This window comes from Seriola lalandi, unplaced genomic scaffold (genome assembly GCF_002814215.2).
Source record: "Seriola lalandi dorsalis isolate HSWRI2012SDOR001 ecotype SW California unplaced genomic scaffold, Sedor1 jcf7180002054962, whole genome shotgun sequence".
Classification (NCBI taxonomy): Eukaryota; Metazoa; Chordata; class Actinopteri; order Carangiformes; family Carangidae; genus Seriola; species Seriola lalandi.
In genome coordinates this window covers 321,010-345,298 of record NW_019525513.1, presented here as the reverse complement: position 1 = coordinate 345,298, position 24,289 = coordinate 321,010, and the positions used below count along the sequence as shown (strand labels likewise).

The following is a 24,289-nucleotide window of genomic DNA, read 5'->3' as shown; positions in this document are numbered from 1 at the left end:
AAGAAAACACATGCACATAGACAAAACACAAACAAATGCAGAAAGCAGCTTCATCAACTTGACGACACACGTGCTGCAAATACAGACGACAACAACCAAATACACAAACGCGCTGCGAGTAGCACAGATGACAATGGTAGTGTTTCCAGGGGACACAAAACAGTGATGCACCCATCTCGAATGCACATGTTGTCCAATGCTTATAACTTCAAAAGTCACCAAGCGTTAAAAATCAGGTGCGTCCCAGCCGGGTTCATCACTTGTTAGTGTCCCCTGGAAACACTTCCGTTGTGTTGTGAGTCTCTGCAGCATGTGTTTTGTCTGTTTGCATGTGTTTTTCTTCAGTCGCAGTGTGTTGAGCTCTCAGGGCCACCGTAGCAGAGGACTAGATGCACTACATTATTATTTTACATTACTGCAGCGTATCATATGAAGCACTGGAAGTCCCGCTTGTTCTGACGCTTGCGCTGACCCTCTGCAACTTGGTGTCCACAGATTATTACGTATGAGATGAATGACGTCACTGATGATCACTTTCCAAGCTAAACATTATCAGTCACGTGTTGGCAGTAATGACAGCGAGGGAATGAGGAGCAACGACGGGCCTGAAGGGGGGAGCAATCAGCCTTTTCATTTATCAGAGTGAAAGGAGGTGAAAATGTGAAAGGTCAGCGTGTGAGTGATGGAGGGCAGATAAGTGTCATGAAGAGTGCAATCCTTACGTAACACTGTCACTGTCAACCCTCACCTCCGTCACTCCCTCAGAAAGGTCTACTCAAGAAACATGAACGAGGAAAAATAAGAAAGTATTTCAGTATCATACAGTAAGTGTGCTTTTCCCCCTATTTGAGCTGTAAATGCGTTCGCTAGAGGCGGAAAAAAGGAATAAATATTGCTAAATATACTACTGTGAGGCCAGTTCTTCACGTCGTCCTCCCATCCTCTGGTGGCAGAGGCCCATTTAACATGTGGCAGGTTGTGTTCCTACCTCATTTATTTCCCAAACAGCTGTAAAAGGAAGGGAGGACACCTGTAGCGTACCGCTAACTCTCGCAGACAGCGCCTCAGTGAAAGGAAGAAGAGGAAGTCGTGCTCTATAATTCACACGAGGTATTACGGAGATAAGAATAACAGAGGGTTTTCGACAAATTAATATTTTGGACTGCAGTTTGTGCTACGAGAAAAAGTCAGGAGTCTGAAAGCACTGAAGCCCAGTGGTGTGTTATACTTCAGAAATGTCAAGAGTTTAATGTACAAGCAGAAATAAGTTAAACAGTCATGAGGACTTCCTCTCCTGATTCCGCCCCCACAACAGGAAGCTGACATCAGTTCCTGCAGTCCTCACGCCACGTCTACAGTCAACATCACAGTCTTGAAAAACCAAACTCCTGGCGTCGCCGAGCCGTATCAAGGCAGATGCTGAGTGTGAAAGAGAAGAGTTAAGAAATGATCTACTGCTGTAACAGGGCTGAACGCCGTTGAAGAGACGGGAGAGGGGCTCTTGGTTCAGCTACTCAGAGCTCAGCGGAGAAGCTCTCATCTCAGGTGCCCACTTGGCAGATCAGATGTGAGGATTTGGAGGGGAGGCCACGCAGGAACATCAGGACTGTGGGTGTACCAGGTGGCTCTGCTAATTGTTTGACATGCTCTATCTCTTCTCTGTTTATGCTAAACGGAGCAGCTCTCTTTGACAAATCACTGAGAGATATAGTTGAAGCTCCATATGGTCTAAAGGCAGATGTCGGTGTGTAGTGTGATTATAGATCAGGTCTATTTTCTATATTAATACTGTGAAAGTATCAAAGCCTCAGTCCACAGAGAAATGCACACAGCCTGTATTCAGAAACTGAGCCTTAAAACCAGCCGTCAGGACTTCTGGAACTTTGTGATGTCACAACAAAGCAGTCACGAATTGTCTGACAGCTGAAAGATTTGTCTGTGTGTTTGCGCCAGAACTGGACCAGATGTGGAAGTAGCATCTCACAATCATCAGAGGAAAACAAGCAAGTTGTCTTAAAAGTAGTTCCATTCAACAGATGTAAATAACCTTTGTGAGGAAATGCATACAGACGTTCAGATATATGCTGTGGTTCTTTCTGTGAGGTCGGCCGTCGATGACACGTGACCAGACGTCACTTAGCACCCGACGCCGTCGTTCCGCACGGTAAGCGACATGTGACGGCACTTACCCGTCTCACTGAACAGATAGGCTTCCTTTTTTATCAGATGCATCAGTCCACACTCACTCCAACACTCAGGCATGGGACACATCACCCCAGCACCCACAGATGCTCCCGAGGGCTCAGTGAAGTGTAATCTCCACAGACAGCCGTTTAAATCACACCAACCTCCTGCTGTTGGTATGTTCTGAACATATTAACTGCGTCCGCGGTGATTGATCCGTGCTCCCAGTGTCACTACGAGGTTAGCAAGTCGGTGAATCAATACAAATCAATAAATCAATACAGAGAAGCAATTCTGATCCCTTCCTGCTGAGTCTCCATGAAAACTATTTTTATCCAATAAATTTCTGCTGACAGGCCGCCGTCCTTTCAGACCTCGGGAGCTGCTGCTGAGCCAGTGTGGACGCAACAGACCCAACGCTTCAGTGGCTCTTACTTGCAGCTCGCGTCTCTCTTTTAACGGAGTGCATTCTCAGTTTGTCTCATTTGTCTGTAGAGAGTGCAGCAGCGAGCATGGGGCACTCAGAGAGCACACACCTCCTCCAAGGCCAGTGTCAAACAACATGCACCAGACTAAAATCTAATTCCTCGTAAATGATCCACATCTGCCCAAAAAAAAATTTACGGATTCTTCCCAGGCCCACGGCCCAGCCCTCCAACAAGTGTGGTGCAAAATCGCTTCAGGTCTGATAAAAACAAACCATCAAACACACGAGTGAAAACCAAGCAACAACCTCCAGGCCACTAGAGTCTGGCTCCAACAGTGAGTCAGTCCCCACAGACTCCCATGTTAAAACGTCCGACTTTACAGCAGAAATAAACATGTTTACAGCCTGGTACAAAAACTGTTTTGGTCTCTAGAGCTAATTTCCTCCTTTATGACACCTGTTCATGTCAGGGGCGGAGTCAGACACTGCCAAGATGGCGACGGTGGAGCAGCTCACTCTGAGCTTCAAGACTACTCTTTAAATTTCACTTTAATATTTCACTCAAACGTCTTACTGCATCTGGTTTTGTCTGCAATGAGTATTTGATATTTAAGATCATCACTTCTGTCTTCTAAACTAGAACAAAAGCAGAATGATTGATTGCTTTTGCCTTCATCATCTTTTTGTTTTTTCGCAGGTCCATGGGCGGGATACCACAGAAAGAGAGAGAGAGAGTAGCAACAATCCTCAAGGACGATATCACAGCTCACATCTTATCTTAACAAGAGCATAATTATATTTTCTCCACAAACCTCTGATGTTTAAGACTACACAAAGACTTATTGGGTAGTATCATTCTTACAGAAAGCCCAGTTTATCATGGATTATTTCACAGACAGTGAAGTTACACAGTGTGATGTGGGAAGATATTTCAAACACATGTTTCTGGTTTTGTTTTGGTTCCAGCAGAATATTTTCTTTACTGCAAGTCGTGCATGAAGGAAGGAACAAAGCCTCATTTCCCTGCAACAGGAAAGAGAAATAATATTCATATCCTTTTTTTCACTAACATCATGGTGCAGACTCTTAACTAGAATAAATATAATTTTTAAATGTCTAAATCTCCTCTGTAGACTCGCCTTTTCGTGCCACGACTTGTTCTTTTTGTTTTCTATGTTTAAACAGCTTCACCTTGACAAACAGTTAAAAATATATTGGATGAATGAAGTACCTCACAACTGCACATCAACACTTTTACAATTATATTTTCGATTGAAAAGGTTTAAAAGTCAAATTACAGTGAAGTATTTTAAAAGAAAGTGAATTATTTATGGGAAATTGCACGTTTAGCGTCGCCTTTATTTCGTGTCACATCGCTGATACACTGCATAGAGCTCCACTGCTGTCATCACAGTCGCATTGGGCGACATGTTCCTTCATGACCACGATCACACACTGTAGTTTATTATGACTCAGTCCCACATACACTCGCTAAAACACCAAATGTGGATTACTCCGCAGCTGAAAGTAGTCCCCAACCCAAGCTGTTTGAGGAGATTACTGAGACTTTTTTTAAAAAAATGAAACTATGTCTTTGCAGGTTGTTTTTAAAGACTTACGTCTCCAGTAGGAACTAATGAGTGTCACACACAGGGTGGGGAAGTCAGACGATATAGAAAGAGGGACCTGTTGACAGTATGGCTCCACTGGGACCGGCATACATAATAGAAATGGTCAGAAACTTTAGTTATGCCTGCAGGCTGCATAATGATTTTGGGCCCAATACTTGCTACAGACTAGACTAAAACACCCATTACAAAAAAAGGCAACACATGCATTCACAGCTACACTTTGAAAAATCAAAAAACATTTTTAACATATTTTAAAACAACTCAAAAAGCTCAAGATATTGACGCTCACGTCTGGAAATAAGGAACAAGGAAATGGTGGATGAATAAATTCTACCTCTAAAAGCCTCTGTTGAAGCGATGCATAGAAACAAAGTTGACAAGGGGGGAAGGGAAAGACGACGAGCAGCTGGCATGAAGAAATGAGTTAATTTAATTTAAATGAAATCACTTCCTGACATGTAAACTCTCACTGACCAATAACAAACCCTCACCACTACATCACCGAGCTTTTAGCCGTGACACTGTTTTGCTGACTTTTCTCTTTCACCTCCTGCTCTTACTTCCCCGCCTCTACTTTCTTATCCTCCGTCAGCTCATGTCAAGCAGAAAACATTTCAGAGCAGAGAGGGAAGAACGATGTAAATCAGCGCTGCGGCGAGATAAGCTTGAAGTTCTGAATGGAAAAGCTGTTGATTTTTATCAATCATCATGTACTACGCTACCGCAGGCGGCGCACACTCATTTGCCCTTACAGTATCCAAGAGAAGCTTTTTTTTAATAAACTAAAAACATCATAAGTTGGCAGTGCAGACTCCATCATACTGTAAATCAAACTTATTCCATAAGACAGCAGCATGTGTTGTGCAATGGGCAATTTAATGGAAGAAGCTGCAGACGTGGCAGTAAGTCCGTCCCATTCTCACGCACGCAATATCTCAGTGACGCCGCGACGGAACTTCAAATTTGGCACAAACGTTCTCTTTGACTCAAGGATGAACCGATTCAAATTTGGTGGCTCAGGGTCAAAGGTCAAAGGTCAGTGTGGACTCACAAATGTCAAAAATGTTTCCTATTTTATACGATTCTGGATAAACTGAAAGTAGTCTGAGTGGCGGAGGGATACAGCCACGATGCCGTTATCCTAGTTTCTGAGGAAATAGTGCTGTTAGGTAAACAGTCTCATAAACAAAACTCAGTGCCCAGTGACAATTCAGTTAACAGGACAAACATCCTGCTCAATCATCCTAATGGGCCACATGGAGCTTAACAGAGATTCAAACATAACCTTTTACCTAGTCCACTGTATACATGCAGACCTGCTTTGCAAAGGCTTTTTTTAAAAAGCGAGAGGTACTTAATGGGTGAATAAGGGGAAGGTTAGATAATCCCATTAGTGCCAAGTGGTGGGGAATTTAGATGTGATCATGTGAAGGCAGCACACAGGATATTTGGGCTACGTAATCATGAGTTTTCATGTCTATATCCAGCTACGGACGGTGCCCCCTGAGCAAAGGCAGAAAAAAACCCTCCATCCTGCTCTAAAAAAACATTTTCTACATTAATTAAACACTAAAATTCAATATGGCACACAGCGACTGGGATATGCATTCAGGCATCTATCTGTCCCCGTAAAAATAATCCATTCAAATACCTATGCAGACAACAGGACTGTTAGACTAATTGATGTCATGCCCATAAATGAATAGAGGTATTAGTCTCACCCTTAGGTGTTTCACAGGGGAAAAAAAAAAAAAAAACACATCCTGCTTGCAACATCTTCATTTTCTGACAATTATGAATCCAACGTAATGAATGTTTTTATAATTAAATTTAGCTTGTTCCATTATGGCCTAAACAGGAGAACAGCTTGGCAACTAAATGGAATTCATCTCCAGGGAGGATTTTTTAAAGAACGTGTCATTACGACACATCTGTGCGTCTTCCTTAGGACTGCATATGTTTTTAATCTTTACTCAGTAGCTGCACGTGTTCAGCTCAGAGTGGAACTGAATTTAAAGCCCTGAGAGTTTGACCTTGTGTTTTGAGTACTTCTGCGTAACATTAAATATTTTTTAAAACAACTCTTCTTTATTCAATGAGTTTTACCTTGATAAAAATTCAGTTAATCTTCTTCATCAGGATCTTTGTGGGTGTGGTTTAATCAGATTTGATTAATCAGTTACTACATCCTGATTGGTGCACTCGGAACGAGAAGCTGATTGGAAAAAGACATTTTAGGGCCTTTAAGTGTGACAAGTATTAAAAGTATAAAGCTCTAAGAGGACAAACACAATTCACTCATTTTCTGACACCTAATTTGATGCATATTATATTATATTCATTAAAGACAACACCTAATCATATGATCAATCATTTGATCTTGCAGTTTGTTTAACTTGAAAACACCAATAAAAAGAGAGATTTCAGGTTCTGAGGAGGAAACAGAGGAGGGGTATTAGTGGTATTGTGTCGCCATCACTTCACAGTAGTGGACCCAACGACACTGCCTTCCCCAGAGCCGTGCCGCAAGCTTGAGTAAAAATCCAACGGCTCATTAAACAATGGTGCTGTTGTGAATTTGGGGTCCATCCATATGTGTGCAACCAAAACACAAACAAGTCTCGTTTCCTCTCCACAGATGCTGTGTAACTCGCTTACCAGCGGCTTCTTAGCAAATGTAGACAAGAATGTTTACAGAATTTATCTGGCAGATCAAAGATGTAGAATGAAAATAGGTAAATTTACTTTACGACTTAAAGTTCCTCTCCAGACACGTTTTAAATGTTTTCCAACATAAAAAGTAAAAGAAAAATAAAGGAAAACTGGGGCTGGAAGCACATCTACTCTTCCTCATTGAGAGATTCTGGATCAGGCGTTATGCCCCGCCCACCACTACTGCTGCTGCTAGGTTGACCAATGAAAGAGCAGCGAGTATCAAGATCCAGATGCGGTTTACTAACATCGTTACAAAAGTAGAGGTTTGAAACAACTCTATTGTGACACTGAATCCTTGCAACAAGATTAGAATTTATTTCAAATCTGAAAATCATTTTTCACTTCTGGCTCCCATATGGAGTAACCCAGATTTCCCACCATCCGTGTCAGGATGTGCAGCTTAGACACTGGCATGAAAGAGGTTTAGACCAGCTCACTGAACTCTATGAAGGAGGAAAAATGCAGTGTTTTGAGGGGCCTGAAGAGTAGATATTCTCAGTTTGTCTGCTATTCACAAATACGACACGTATACACCCGAAAACCACATGAGCAGAGGAAATCCTCACACGGCCAATTCCAAATGCTTTTGTTTAAAAATGATAACATGAGAAAACAACGGCAGCAACTTCCTCCCTTCTCTGAGTCGGTGGTGTCTGACCTGCTGTGTTTTGTGTACGTTTCATTAAAATTGTTTGGATGAAAAATGTGGTTCAGTGTCTCCTTGTTTCCTAAATGGAGCCACTCCGACCAGCAGAGATGATGCAGCTCTGATTAACTTGATTGACAACATTACTATACATCAGAGAAATGACTCCACGTGTCATCTATAATGGAAATGCCACAGAGGTTAAATGAGGCCTATTAATTGGGTAACCCACTTTAACCCCTTCTGCCTGGTGCAGTTTCCATCCCTCCCTCCCTCTCGCCCATGTGGTCTGATCTGCTCTCTGCTCTTCACTGTTAAAACAATATGGAAGCGCTGCTGTGTTCTGCAACAGCTAGCCTCCCCTCTCCTCCTCTTCCCGCCTCATTAGCATGCAGCTCAGGGATCTGCCCATTCATAAAAAAAAAAAGAGCTGTTGTGGAGTGGGCCGGGCATCTTGAAGGGACAAAACCCTCTCCAAGGTCAGCATGCACAACCGCCGCAGGACGACACAAGGCCGGAAATCACACGTGAGCACTTCCGTTGCCTTTTTCCACCTGGAATAACGCAACGCACCGCAACAGTCTTCATTCATTCATGGCTGCAGCAGCAGCCGGATGTGAGCCACTTCCACCATGTGATCACTGCCGGTTTGGGTGTAGACACACAAAACACTCTCAGTACAAAGACTACAGCGTCAAAAAAATACACAGCAAGAACGACGCTGATAGCGACGGATCTCCATGGAAATACTGTCTCTTCACTGATGAAAGGATGCCAGGTAGTGTCCCTGTAATGTGACAGGTATGTAGCTGTTTGACTGAATAAATATTAATAATGATCAGATTTTAGTGCAACATTAGAGGGAGGGTTTAAAAATCTGATAATGACATCAGCCAATCATTTACCTGCTACACCTGTCTCACTGACGGTTGCACAAATCTACGCTACTTCACTAATTTACTTTTACTGGTGAGTGCATGATCATAGTGGCTTCATTATATTTAATAATGTAGTGAAAGCTACAGAGAATCTGATAATCTAATCTAATAGTGACTCAAGTACCGGATCAATAAAAGTACATCCTGTTTATTGATTTGCGACATTGCTCATATTTAAACATGAGCTCATTCTCATCACAACCTGACACGGTGGCCTTTAGCCAATCACACGCAAGCCGTCAAAGTTTTAAAAGTTTCCTCTCTCTCTCTATCTGTTGTCATGACCTCCAACCTCTTCGCCGCCTCACCTGTGAATTCCCGACCATCTCCAACCAATCTCGGCACCTCGCTCCTATGGACCATTCCCCACGGTGATCCACTTCCTGTCAGGGGTCTGAGCGCCAAAGTCTGTTCTCATACTCTTTTGATCCTCTCATGAGTCTCTCCTGATTGAGCTGAATTTCAATCCGACAGCTGAGATAGTTCAGGCTGTTATAGCCAGTTAGTCATAGCATTAACCGGCTTATATACCGTTTCTAATAGTGATTGGACTTGTTAAGATGTTGTTAAACAGCAGGTTTGTTCATCCGAATGTAAAGCTCAAGCGTTTTCAAAGCCATAAGGGAAGATGCTTCAATCAGCGCTCAGATTTCGTTTCAGGGCTTCCACATCGGAGAACTGATATCCCCGTTGTCACACATCATTTACTGCAGAATTACATAACTGTCCCTTTATAATTAGGGAGATAACAGATGAAGAGAGTGTAACTTTAACATTGGTCTCTTTCTAAACTGTACATCCCCTCATCTACACACACACACACACACACACACACACTCTCCTACATCTTATGGCATAATCAAACAGGTTCAGACAATGACATGATGTCTTCACTGAGCTCAGGCGCTGCCCTATTTTGGTCGGAGGAGCTGCCCACTATCAAATGAAGGGCGAGTGAACGCGGACCACTCGGTGCAAATCAATAGGGATCAGCCTCGTGGTAATGCTGCCACCCCGTCCCTCCGGCTCAAAAAGAGCTCAGATCAATGCAGATGTGTGCGGTTGACAAGGATCTAAAGAGGGACGACGCTGTGGACGCTGTCCTCCTTTCCACTTGCACACAACACCGGCTAAGATTAGACATTCAATTGGACCTGGAGGGTGGGGGGTGGAGGAGACGGATTTGTGCACAGACTTGTCAGGGAATGTGTTTTAAAATTATTTTATATCATAGCGGCGATGCAGGTAGTGGTGGCAGGTCTAAAAGGTAGAGGTAATAACAGAAGTGGCAGTGGAAGCAGACGGTTCAGTTCCAGACACTCCATCATTACTTGCTCAGGTGCTGAGAGTTCTGCCTTTTAAAATCACAAATGAGTGAAATGACCACAGAGGAGAACATGTGCAGACACCTGTGAGGCCAGATTCATTATTCTTGTCAGGCAATTTCCAGAGTTCTTGTGAAAAAATTGTAGATATTTTTTGTCTCCCGCTGCGATCCTGTCAGATGGGAACTGGGACGTTTTCTAAACTCAAAATGAAGAGTCCTCCAACTCATCATTTCTGGTGGGAAACCCTGATGTTTCTCACTTTTCTCACATGTAATTTGGTAAATCTAACATCATCACAAAGGCAGGATTAACACTTGGTGCGTGCATCCTCTATGCATTAGCAAGAAATCTGTAAATTCATGAATCTATTTAAGTATATGAGCCACTTATGTACGAGGTAAACTGAAAAAATAAGGCTTTGAGTCTCCTATTCAACATGGTGCTGACGAACAAATCAGTCAAATAACCACAAACTGATAGCCACACAACAGAAAACAACATGTAGACATTTTCAAACAATTAGTCAATTAATTGAGTGATTGAGAAATCATTAGCAACAACTGTGAAACTAATTGTATACGTCAGAAATGCAGAAACTCCACTGGTTTAGGTTTCTTCGATGTTCCTGGAAACTTACAAAGTGTTTCTCTGTAGCATTAAACATTCGTGACTAAATGAGCAACAAACAAAAACATCTTTACTTATTATTTATTAAAAGTTTAAACTGCAAAAACGCTTTGTTAAAACTGTGTGGCTGTGGTTTGATCAGATTTGAACGACAGTGACCAAATAACCAAAACTGTTCAAACTTTGGCAGAAAATATTGGATTCTATCACTCACAGTAAGAAACTGACTGAGAAAATACATTTCAGGGCGTTTAAATTTGCATTTTTTCTGATTTTCCTCATCTTTTGTGACAGTAAACTGAATATCTTTGGGTTTGAGAACTGTTGGTCTGACTAAACAACCCATTTGAATACGACACACTGAGCTCTCAAAAACTGTGATAAGGCATTTTCACTATTTTCTGACAATTTAGACCAAATGATGAACAGATTATAGAGAATATATTGGGCAGATTAATCAATAATGAAAGTAATGGTTAGTTGCAGACAGAACAACAAAACTCAGTGTTTTTAGGCTTTACAACAAACATTCATTGTTGTTTTGATGCTACAGACTTTTGGACAGGAACCATAACATTATATAACGTGGTTACTGAAGACTGAAAGCAGCAACAAGCACTGAAGTATCATGAAAGCACCAGCAGTCCACTACAGACATTCAAACAATAGCTTTTGGGTTTACCTGTGGTGCACCTACAAGGAGATTACACATCTGTGTGCTGGAATAAGCTTCCTGTTAACAGGCCCTGATAATAGTTGTGTTGTTAGACTTTTGGCATCACAGGTGGGAAACCTTACATTAAACAATGTGATTACAGTGCTGAGACCCCAGGCCTTCGTGGATAACAGTTGTTTTCCTGCCAACATGCTTTTTGAGAAGCCAGGTTTGTTTTGGCTTCACTGTTTCCTGTGAAACTACTAGTGAGTCTGACATTTCATTTTGGTTCACACTCGGCATAAACAACAACAGCAACAACAATGAAAAAAAAAAAAAAACGCTGGGAAAATACTGCTGCTTTCAAGTCAGCGTTAGTGCGCCGGGCCCGGTTTAAATGTTTCAAGCCCGGCCCCGCTGTCAAGATGAATGGAGGGTTTTCACAGAGCCAGATGATGGAGGATCCCATTGTGAGGAACAGCAGAGTGGTCATGTCCACTGTGTGATGTTTCACCTCAGGCTAGAGGAATCAAAGCGCCACCTGAGGACCGCAGGACCCACTCCTGCACAACAAACGCTAATCTCAATGTCAAATATCCTCACTTGAAATGTCAGCGATCTTCCCGGCTCGACCGGCCTGCACTGCCGCTGCCCTGCATGTTGAAATGAGACAATGAGGCAGGGATCTATTTGTTTTCACACCTGCCGGCTCAGTGTTCACTATAATCTTGCCATATTTACAGAGATTACATGCACATATGCCTGAGCGGGCACACAACTTGAACAGCTAGGCTTCTACAAGTCAGATAGCCATTAACTCAACAAGAGCTTGACATTATCGCGTGAGTCATGCTGCTCTTTCTGTAACGCTGCAGACCACATACAAAATTTTTACAAACCCACAATCAAGGTAATGGACAAGGGTCATTCAGCAGCTTGATTAAATGACTGTTTCCTTCAAAGGTCGAGAGGTGACATGAAAACATGCGGGGGAATGTCACACATGGAGGCTTGAGCGTAATGCACAGCTGATGCATTGTCAGCTGACATCAATGGGAGCCTTTCCTCCAATGGCTGATAGCGAGCCCGAGTGCTGGCTTGGCTATTTCTTAAGAAAGCTGCATTCATCAGCGGTGTAGCATGATCGTATATTCTAACGCTGGCAACCGACCGATCTTGACGTAAGACTCTGAAGTGGCTCGGGTCAGGCTTTACATTCATTAACAAAGGGGCTTGTATGCAGAGTGTGGTGAGCTAGTGGTGACGGGATATACAGTGAAGCTTCTGGCAATGACGAGTTATGAGAAATATCAGACCTAAGGCTGCAAGAGCCCAAGGTCTTCAAATGTCTTGTCCCAAACCTTAAGATGTTTGGACTTTTTTTTCTTCTTTTTTGCTTGAAAAATCATGATCAAATATTTTTTTTGACGATCACCTGATTGATTAATAGACTAATCATATCAGCTCTACCCAGAACAGAAGAATTATTTCAGGATGGTTCGAATTGATAAATACGTCCCTCGGCTTCAAACTATGATTTCAAAACCATCAGTGATAAAAACTGTGAAACCTCATTTCATGTTTAAACATAAGATCCATTAAAGTACAGCAGTCTGCTTGTGTAAACACAGAGAGTGTGTGTCTGTAAGAATGTGAGGTTTACAACTTGAACGCTGGAAGTATCTTAACCTAAAGAAGCTCTGTTGTCTTTTTGTCTTTGCCAGGATTAAGACATTGGACAGCAAACAGGATATAAAAGAAAGTGGACCATTGTTTAATGAATACACACACACACACACACACACACACACACACACACACACACACAGACTGTTTTCCTCTTCTAAATATAAGCTAGTTTTTAACTAGGCCCAGCTCATGTGCATGTGGGTCTATCTAAATGCATTGGGTTGGTAGAAGCAGACAGATGGCCTGATTAGAGTCGCGTTTTTGACGCCCGTGCTCGTGTCTCTGACACTGGCTGGGTGAATGGAGGCCATCTGGGATTGGCCAGGGCTTCTGTGAATGGAGCCGGGCAGCGCCATTCAGCACCGCGGACAGCTCCGCGCTGCCGTGGAGCTGTCCGCGGTGCTGGATGCAGCTCTTTGTGGCTCACAGCGGCCGCACACAGCGGCGGCTGTGTCCCTGACCGGCTCCCTCCCGCGTTTCCCGGACACCCACAACAGCCTGTTTGACCCACCTTGGTCTGTTATGAGCTGGTTAACAGCGCATGGCAATCAGAGAGCGAGTCTGGGCCTGGCTGGAACGAGGCCTCCGTGCGGGCCTAGTAATGAGCAAACACAAGTCGAAGCGAAAAAAGCCTTCCGCCACATTAGGCAAGGAAACCACCTCTTGACTTTAATGAAACGCTCTTGATATGAAGTGGGGCGGCCATGATGAACACCTGGCGGACTGCGACAATGCACACAGGACACAGGCTCCCAGAGTTGTTTGCATATACCAGCAGTATCCTCTTCATTACAATGTGATAAACGCGAGGCTATAAAGGCTCAGGCAGCTCTAACAGCCCAGTCTAGGTTATCGATGCTTGATCAGGATTATTGGCTAAAGCAGCGCAGCGGTCTTCAATGTCAAAGAACAGAGCGTGAACTAAATGATGCTGGGTGCTGAAAAGATACTAGCAGGGCCTCCATCTGCACATTAGCATGGGGCCTCAACACAATGAGGAGATGAATGAACATGAGGCCCGGAGCCGGGAGTCTCCTTGAATCTGTCATCCGTCTCCATGGCGACAGGAGGAGGAGGAGGACCAAAACTGGCATCTATTCGGGCCCAAATCAACAGATGGCCACCACATCACTCTCCCCTCCAAACCCCCAACTGCCCCCCCACCCCCCACACACCCACACCCCCTTCCCTTTGCAGCCTACCTTGCACTGCTCCATGCACGTCCTCACTGAATATGCCCCCGGCTCATATTTCTGAGTCAGGAGCTCAAAGTCCTCGTATTTCTCCTGGGCGTGCTGGTCGTAGCGCTGGTACGCCTGGACGCACAGGCTGCATCTGGTAGTGTCGCCATCGCCGAGCACGTCGAGGCTGCAGTTCAAATTGTCCGGACTTGTCGACCCGTAAAACAAATCCAGCAGAGAGTAGGAGTTACAAAAGGAAAGGTACAAATCGCTCATATTTACAGCCCGCGTCCCCTCTTTGTCGGAAAGGCCGCTGCACAAATGGTCGGCATCTGCGAAAGCAAAGCAGTTCTTAGATAAACTATCCTGGTGGCAAGTTTCGAGCCGCCACAAATGTTTGGTAGAGTTTCCTATAAAAATAGCATCTGGGTTTCCTCTGAGGCTGCTGTGTGCTGAGTGGGTCTGGGGTGAGAGGAGGTGGGAGGATGCGAACTTGTCCAGGGTCCGGGCCAGTTTGGCCTCGGCGCAGAACCACAGGTGATCAGAGAGGAGGATGGTTAAGAACAAGAGGGATGCCAAGGACAGTCGCCATCTCTGCGCCCTCTCTGAGTCGGTGAATGGCTTTTGGTTGTCGCGGGGGGGCTCTAGCCAGATTTGGAAGCCGTCGTCATCTTCTTGCTGCCAACACGTCCCAGCACCCCTGGTCATATTTTGGGAACCGGCCGACTCCACCGTGGGGGCTCCTCTGCCGCAACAGTCATTGACGTGGGGTCCGCTTCGCGTTTTCCTCCCCTCAAGTGTCGGGTGGTGGGTTGTCCCGGCTTGCCTTTGCTATTAGCGGTAATTCCCATCAAAATGAGCGTGGGTCGGATGGGAAATTAGACGCTGGCGACTGCGGGCCGCATCCTCCATGGCTGACCGGCGAAGCCGCTGTCCTCCCCGTCCGCCTTGAGCTCCGCGCCGCTCCGCTCCTCTGCGTAGCCTCGACTCCCGTTTTTAGAAACACTCACCGACGCGTTTACGTTTTCCCCGGCCTCGGTCGAACAGGGACAAGGGCGCTATTCTCTTCCAACATGGCGAGGCTGTCTGCCTTTGAGTCGGCGGAGAGGCCTACAGCCTGTAACAGACCTCTTTTCTTTTTCAAGCCCTCACCGTCTTCATCTCTCTGCCGTTGTTAAGTTGCCGCCATGTTCGCCAAGAGACGGTGTATTTGCAGGAATCTGCGTCAAGTCAGCAGCAATAACCGGCGGCGTTTCCGGGTCTGACATTCAAAATAAAGGTCGGAGGCTGATTTATGTAGATTTGTGTGTCATGTCTGCCTCATTTGACCCTCAAATATGTGTTTAGAACCCTTCTCCAAGTTGAGGGTCTATTGAACTTCAAAATTTGAAGATTCTTAGACAAAAATAATTGGTATAAGCCTACTGCATTTATAATTACATAGTTTTAATGCAGCAAGGAAAAGAAAAACTAAATAATAATGTTTACTGCATAATTAAAACAATATAATATTTCATATAGAATGTGTACAAACAAAAACATGTTATGATGCAGCTAGGAAAGCTACGTGTTGCGTTTTATTTTGAAAGTCACCTCACCTAATATCCGGTATTCTGCTGCTCTCTCGTGTTAACTTGGCCAAACTTCTCCGTCTCTGACGTTATGCGCGCGCACCGCAGCCGCCGCATCCCTCCATACGATGGCATGTCAAGTCCGAGAGGCCGCTGAAAAATTCACCAGAAATATTGTAATTGTGACTTCAAAATTAAAGCTTGTGTGTCAGACTTAAAAAAAGAAATATTATTTCAACTATTTGTGTCTATAGAAGAAGAAATGAGAAAACACTCACTTAAGATAAAACCAAACAGGTGTATGATAGATACTAAACAATGAAACGTGCTTACTAGCTTAGTAGAGTTTGTAGTTTAGCCTGTTTTATTTTGAAAATGTATATTAGCAGACTTATTCTAGTATTTATTCTGGTCGGCTTGACTTTGGACCAGTCACACAGGTTGGTACTCACCTGGTTTCAGCCTCAGGCAAGATGCTCTCATCCAAAGAAAGGAGCCTGTTTCCTCTTTAAAGGACACCAATGCTTTTTGCATGTTTTAGACCATTTGGGATCAAGTGTGCTTCAGGCTGCTGTTGTGCACTTGTTTTCATTTATTTCTGTGTTGTGTTATTATTGCATGGTGATGCAGCAGAAACATTAAAAATCAGTGAGTTCTGACGACTCCATTACCACTCAGAGATAATTTTGAGAACAATTAAAGCAGACATGAGGTTTATTGTGACAGATTGCACAATTAAAGCAAGTCTCAAGTCTCTTAGAACAGTAATAAATGAATGCAATTTGTATTAGACGGTTTGTTTTTTGGCCAAAACTTACTTTTGTAAATACCTGTATGAAGCTCGAGGTAGGAGTCAGTTAGCTTAGCTTAGCATAAAGACTGAAAGCAGGGGGAAAGAGCTAGCCTGCATGGCTCTAACCAAAGGTAAAATCCACCTGCAAGCACAACTAAAGCTCACAATTAACATGTTGCATCTTTTTTTATTCTAAAAAGCAAAGTGTAACATCAAAACTAGCCGTCTCCTGGCTCTAGCTTCATACCCAGTACATATGAGATTGGTATTGATCTTCTCATCTCATCTCTTTTGAAAAAAAAAAAAAAAAATCACAATACCAAAAACGAATAAGCACATTTCTGAAAGGGGTCACAAGCCCTTTTCCTTTATAGAGAAAAAAGCTTACCGGTGTTGTTACTAAAAACCAATTGTTACTTGTGGTTCTGTTATTCTATTCTATTCTATTATGCAAAAACTTGCTTTTACCTGCTTGTACATTGTCCAGGCAGATAGTTTGTATTGTCACCAGTGGCTCCGTTCTCCACAGTGAAAAAGATTTAAAGTAAGGGCTCTTATTCTACAAACAAATGTTTTTCCCCAAAGCAAGTGGGAGCTTATAAAAATGTATTAGATGCTGTAATTCAGAGCCTGAGACTGATTCTAACTTTTACTGATGCAGTTTGTAAATCTGAGTCGAATCAACCATGACCAGTTTAGCAGACTTCGATTTTGGTCAAATGTCACTGATTTATGAACCTTATACCCCTTGTTTACGGAGCTTGAGTTGCTGAATTTCTTCATTGAGGGTGGGCCGCGCTAATTGCTGCAGACAAACCCTCCCTGCAGCCATGAGCCTGTGTTTGGTCTCTGCAGGAGCTCATTTATTTCAGCTGAGTGCACGCAGCTGCTGGTTGTCTAGGGGCCCGCTTCATTTGTTTCTGCTTGTGTCCAGCGAACTTGCCATTCTGCTCTCCAACAGCTACGGCCAGTCTAATTAGGGCATTTATCCCATTAGGACATGGTATTTCTGCAATGCTAGCTTTCAGCGGCTGTTTTTTTTTTCTGCTACTGTTTTCATATCCACATCCTTAGGACTAATCATTTGCTCCTGTGAAACCTTTCAGAGGACCAGCAGTTGGACTATTCAATACAAACAGCTGTGCTGCAGTGACACAATGCTTCACATTCAGAAGGCACACAGGAACAAACGCTGGACGAGTACCTCTAATTAAAGCCTGTCAATCAAACGCTCACTCTGCATCACCTGGAAATAGTCCAGAGTGGGCGGCGGGTTACAGAGTGCTTACTGAAGCACATTATAATTTTTTTAACCAATAATGGAGATGATTTTTCTCTCAAGAGGCATAACTTTATAAATAATAAATAAATAAAAACTGTTCCTAAACTGGCACAAATGTCGTAAAAGTTGAATTTTAATGAAAATTATAAAAACTTAAACCCACAAACCCTGCAGGGAACTCTACAACATGTCAATTCGAGCCATTATTCACACTATATGATTAGGAACCGGTGCCTCATCACTTCCACTTTGAAAATGTATTCATACGGCATTTGGGCACAACAATGCCCACAACACCTCAGGTAGCTACCTGCACCCAAGAGGCGTTGGTAATGAAGGTTATAACATATCAATGAGTCCCAAGACACATTGCTGACATTTTTGAAGACAGGAAAACATGGAGACATCTTTGTTGGAGGGCCTTGAGCTGAACCGGTTTTAACGTACCCCTGTGGTGTCCCTCGGTCTCTCTCTCTGCCAGCTGAGCTCACGCTACAAAGCTGAGGCCATCACTTCACACAGACGCTCGTTTTTAAGTTAATTACCAATTTTTTAAAATTCCTTAGTCACTCAAACAGTCAATGTTAATGCTATTTTTTACCAAATCAAATTACTTATTAGGGTTGTACTTAATTTAGTAATTACACAGACATAAAAGCACAAAGGCAGAGAAAGAATTTCATTGTTTCCTTTTATCAAAAGGCCACCACCTAACAAGGAGGGTCTAACAAAGACGCTATCCAGTTGCATTTTGGGAAATATAGGATGTTTATAGGAGTTTGACCCCTACATTGTACTAAAAATCCGAATGTCTCGGCTTCTGTTGCTTCAATTTTGACCAATCTTGCGATACTAAATCACTGGACTGCCCATTTAAATTGAAACAATAAGAATGGGCCATATTCCTGGTGGAGTATTCCCTAGTCGTTGTGCACTCATCTGTTCCCCAGGCTTTACTGATTTACATTAGTCCGCTGTGGATTGGATAAGTTCAAATCTAAGAACAGTTAAAAGTATTTTGAGAAACAGAACCTTTATATTCCCAGAAATCATACGTAGTGTTTCAGTTTTGATAAAGTGGAAAACATCTTCTCCTCTCCAGTAAATGTTACTCAGCTAAAGGTTTAAAGAGAAACCAAAAACACCTTCTGTGATATCTCATAATGCAACTCTAACTTTCTGAACTGAAAAACCAATCATTACCCTCCTGATTTTTACAGTGGCATATTCATTTAAAACTAATAACAAGCAGCTTTACTCATTAAAAACAGAAGATAAAACTCATCAACTTTGCATGAAAGTAAGTGAAGTAACATCCCTGTAAAGTCACGTCTTAAAACCTCTTATCTCACCCTTAATGTTGATGGTGAGTTTTTAATTGTTCAGCTTTTCTTTAAGTGTTTATTAATAATCTTATTAAGGATGAATTAAAATGCTTGATAAAAACAGGATATTCCTCCAGTGTCTTAAATCTGTATATATCACCTCATTAAACCAAGTAGTTATCGTCATTCATCACATACCCTGCTTCGATTGAATCAGTCACCCATGAGTCTTTTACGATCTTAAACTTCTTCCTAAAGCGCCGCCTCAGAGTCTTGAAATCCAGAAGTCGTGTTTCCTCTGTGATGATGACGTGAGAGACTCCTTCCTCCAACTCCTGCACCACTGTGCCTCCGTGGTATCGAAACTCCAGCGCCCGGATGTCCAAACAGGTGGCAGGTATGGCAGTTTCAGGGTCTCCTACGTCAGCATAGCTGTCCATGTAAACTGTGAAGGGTCTGAACATACTGGTGGGAAGGTCGTCCCAGCTGTAACGCTGCTCGACCTGCGCCACGTCCACAGCCGCAGCCGCTGCCGCCGCCACGCCACCACCGCTGATCCTGCCGAAGACCTCTCGCAACTGTTGCTCGTCTGTGTCCACGAAGTAGCTGTCGCCGTAGCTGTCGTACTCCTTGGCAAAGTGTTCCCTGGTGGAGGGCGACATGTGGATCATGTGGTGTGGTTGCCATGGCACCACTTCCTTCTGGTCCAGGCACTCCAGCAGCCATGAGGCCCAAACCACGTCGTGCTGGTTGGACAAAATCAGGTTCTTCACACGCATGTTCTCCATGCCGGCAATCACGCAGTAGGTGTCCCGTCCTGGGTTTTGAACCACGATTCCTCCACACCTGACACGGAGATGACATCACTAATCAGTTATTTGTAATAGGATACTTTCAGTCATGATTTAAAGATGCTACTGATAATATTTATTTATATACGGTATACAAACAGTGGCTCAAATGAAAAGCTCATAATTCATTCACAGATTTCATTTTACCTGGCCACGCCCTTCTCCAGCTCGGCCTTGGGGTGATCCTCGGTGCCGTTCAGGATGCAGAACTCCACATCTTCAAACATATCCGTCTCCTTGGTAACCCCGGAGAGGTCCTGAGGCTTGAAGTGGTCGATGAGCCCGACCACCTTCTTGGGCTTGGCTGCCACCTTGCGCTTCTTCTTTTGCGGTTCGTTGTCGTTGATGTGAAGGTGGCGAGAGGCGAGTTTCCCCGACGCCTTGCTGCGGAACTGATCGAGCTCTGCCAGAGTCATGCACTGGTGCCACTCCTTGTCATCACGGATCTTCTCGATCCTGGGGAAGCGGAGGGTACAGTTGGTTTTATACATGTCGCTCCCAACTATCTCGGCCGCCTTGACTTGGACGATGACAGAGTTGCAGGGTTCGATGTAGGCTTCTGGCTTCTCTGTGCCGCACAGGATGGACGCCGGCGGGTCGTTCTTCCGGTAAACTTTCCAGTGCTTGGCTAGCTTCAAACCGAGGTCATACAGCTCCTTCATGGTATACCCAGAGCCGATGCGGCAGAAGCTGTGGAAAAGTGAAGGTTTCTCGCCAGGCTTTGGAGCTTCAGCAATGGCACATAAGAAATGGGACATCATACCACCCCGTCTCCCTTTCCCCCAGTAGCCGCCGACAATCAGCAGGTCAAGCTCATCCATCAATCCATCAACGTATTCTGGCTTTATTTTCAGCCATCCCTCCCCTCGCTTGTCAGGTTTGTAGATGGATAACGGATCCTTCACCATGATCCCTTCTTCTCTGCTGTCTATGGCATCATTGAGGGCGTTCACCACTTCTTGCACGGTTCTGGCTTCGGTCTGTGGCACCAGGTGAATCCTTCCCTTGACTGGGGTGAAAACTGTCTGAATGGTTTCGTAGCGTTTCTTCAGTGTTTCCTTGCCAAGCTTCTGGTCATTGACTAACAACACGTCAAACACGCAGAAGCACGTCTGTAACTCGGAGTCCTCCATCAGCCTCTTGATGTCGAACTTGCTCCCTTTCTGCATGAAGTTCTCTGTGCTTGGGTTGTACGCCATCATCTCACCGTCGAGGATGCAGTTCACGACGTGGCTTTTGAAAACATTGTGGATGTAAGGAGTTAGTGAGCCCTCAAGTGCAGATGATCCAAACTGCTGCGTGTACTCAAAAGCATTCCGGCTAAAGTATTTGTACACGTCTCCATCTTTGTGCAGCTGAATACGCTCCCCGTCCAGCTTGGTCTGGATGTAAAAGGGGCTGTTGCCCATCTGTTTCTCCACATTGCGGATGTTAGCCACACCTGCCAACATGGGCTTGAAGGCAGAGAAGAGTCCAATGGAGACTTCACTTAAAGAAACAGACGGGTTGTGGAGCTGCTGGCACACCTTGTTCAAGTCTGTGTTGACATTGTAGAGCTCAGCAGCGTCCGGGTGGAAAACCTGGAGAACAGTTTCTTTGCTGATCCCGAGCTTCATGTCTTCAGGATCATTCTGATGAGCCATTTTTGCTCTAGAGCCAAGCTCTGGGTGATGAGGTGCAGGAGACTCTTTTTCACAAGATCCTTCTGATTGCTGGCGTTGTTCATGGCCACCGAGTCCAGAAAGTCATTGACTTCTTTGATGCTGAGGTTGCCTTGGCTGGTGCACCGTTTCTTCAGCACAAAGTACGCCATGCCCGCAAAGTCTCCAGCTTCTCCTTGGGATGTAGATGGAGCTCGGTAGTTCAGCAGTTTATTGGCCTCTGGGCCATTCTTTGGAAGGCCTAGTACGTCGATGTACAGTTTAGCTAACATGTTCTCTTTGATGCCATATGCCATCCGCTCGCGTTCAAAAGAGGGGACTATGAGGCGCATAGCTGGGTAGAAAGAGTCTGTTGTTTTGGGCTTGTCCTTGTGGAGGGCAGAATGAAACTTCCTCCATGATGCAATGAAATCCCCAAGGATCTTGGATTTATCTGGACGGAGTTTAGACTTCTGGATTTTCTCTAAAGTGGTACACAGGTGAAGGAAAGGAACCTGTGCTGCGACAGACAGCTGGCCAGCAGCGTCACTTCTGGAAGTTCCCTCCATGGTGAGATCTGTAATACACATCAAAGATAAAAATCATCCCAATAGAAATAAATCAACAATTTACTTTGCAGTTTGACCAAAGATAAGACCAAAGATAACTTCAAAATTAATCAATATAATAGTTAGTTTTGAAATATGTGTTTCTCCACAGACATAATCTAGAAAATATAATGTTTTCATAACAATTTCTGACAGCATAAACCCTTAGTGTTAGAATAACAGGATTTTATCATTATTATTATTATTATTTTGGTTCCACTTACTCTTCAGTTGGAGATTATTGATCCACACAGGTCAAACTTCAACATGTTCTGACATGTCTCACTGTGACAAGCCAATCTGTTTTAATATGACCTGTAATATGACAGACAGTAGATTTACACAATCATTCAGAAGAGCTGTCTAAACATGATAAGTATTTAATTAATTAAATACTAAGGATATAGTTTAACAACTTTTAAACGTCTATATTAAGTGTAACATCTTCTACGTTAATGGTTGCAGTCAGAGATAAAACTATGACTACAACTCCGGTTAATTTTCAAAATAAAAGTATCTGTTGTCATAGGAACTGTGTTTTGCCCGGGCATGTCTGTCCAGATACGTTACAAACATTTGCCAAAAAGCAAAGCAATATCTAAGATTACATTTTATGTTCATAATGGCAGTTTAATGTAATATTCAAAACAAAACGTGAATGAATTCAGTTAAACGCTCGCGACGTTTACATTTTTTTTAAGACCGCGAAAGTAAAAGGTACAAACAGTAACGATATATATTAGCAAAAAACAATTAAATATAAAAGACTGAGCTGTTACCTTTCACTTTATATCCTCCAACTCAAAACAGTGAGCTACATTCCCAACACTTCCTTGTATTCAAAGTAGGGTCCTTCAGGGAAAATGTTCCGCCGGAAACAAGAGCGGAACCTTTGTTTCCACACGGTGTTGTTTTGGCCAGGAAACTTTTACAAAGTTAGGAAACTTTTACATTTATTAACTAAACTGGAGTCACGTCACATTTTAAAGACGTCACATTTTGTATACTTAATCTTTAATGAGTAATTAAGACTATAATTTATCAGAACACTGTGCTTTCCTGTTAATACACATTGTTTTATACCTATCGTGTTTCATTTTTAATGTTTTTCTTTTTTACTCTATATAATCTTATGTAGCAAATGTTCAACTCGTTACGATTTAATGTAATATCAATATTAGTATTAATTAATATTAGCACTTATAATATTGTTGCTCTGCCATTCACCAGCAGAGGGCGACAGTGAGACGCTGCAGTGCTGAGAAGGTGCAGTGAAGTTGTTTACCATCCTTGACTTGTAGTAAGGTTGTAGTACAAGTATTTGTAGTACTTGTTGACCACAAGAAGGCGTTTCCCCTCATTAAAATGATTGTGTAATACATATCTGGGTCAGAGTCTTCTTATTGTCACTAGATGTTATATAATAACATCGCCTTTGACAATGTTAATAAAAATGATGATCATGCTGATAAGCCAGATGGGTATGGGATCATTTTAAAGACATTTCAGATGATTTTATGTATTTATAATAGATGCAAGCTACAGCCTGGCCTCCATATCTTTACATGTGTTTCCTCCAAGTGTTTCAGTTTCCTCTCACATGCAGCACAGGTGAGTGGGAGACCCCCGTCCGCCAAGGAACTGAACTTCAGGTGTAGTTTTGCAACACAACACACAAGCAAAGAGTGTCAGTACAAAATCATCCAAAAATCTGCAGAAATATTCAAAGAACGAGGGGGCAGAGGAGACCATTTAAAAGTTAATGATGCTACTAATGGCATCGTGTCAGTCCTCTTTATTGCATCTGCATGAACAAAAAACTGTTTCCTGAGCACAAACCAGCCATTTTGAGTATATATATATATATATATATATATATATATATATATACTGACCTGAACATAGCAGTTGTTCCACTGTGTTGACATGTAATGGATTCAGCTATTTACTTACTTGTCGCCTACAGCTTAATGACTTTTAACCTTTTGCTTTTGTTTCCATCACAAACTTGTTTTGACAGACATCATTAGGTGCTCGCTGGGGTAATTCCAAGTACATGCTATTACTTGTGTAGTAATGTGAAATCATTCCAATGATGTCTTGTTGTTCCCGATCAAAAGTATCTGAGGCTTGTACCGACATAGATTCCACAAAACACAGGTCACATTCCTGGCAGAGGCAGGGCCGCTTCATCAAAA

At 43.3% G+C, this 24,289-nt stretch overlaps 2 protein-coding genes across 2 annotated transcripts in view; both read right to left on the bottom strand.

Moving 5' to 3' along the window:
• Window positions 1–15,209, bottom strand: part of nalf1a (NALCN channel auxiliary factor 1a) — a 32,577-nt gene extending 17,368 nt beyond the window's left edge. The window contains exon 1 of the mRNA XM_023395372.2: window positions 14,043–15,209. Coding sequence (XP_023251140.1) covers window positions 14,043–14,729 — 687 coding nt within the window. The 5' untranslated portion in view covers window positions 14,730–15,209. The remainder of the gene's footprint in view (window positions 1–14,042) is intronic.
• Window positions 15,210–16,283: 1,074 nt separating this feature from the next.
• On the bottom strand, window positions 16,284–23,878 carry lig4 (ligase IV, DNA, ATP-dependent). The gene is given in 5 exon segments (XM_023395356.2): window positions 16,284–19,838; window positions 19,991–21,464; window positions 21,467–22,060; window positions 22,316–22,406; window positions 22,871–23,878. Coding segments are annotated over 3 exon segments (2,742 nt in total). The 5' UTR covers window positions 22,053–22,060; window positions 22,316–22,406; window positions 22,871–23,878; the 3' UTR covers window positions 16,284–19,156.
• Window positions 23,879–24,289: the final 411 nt, after the last annotated feature.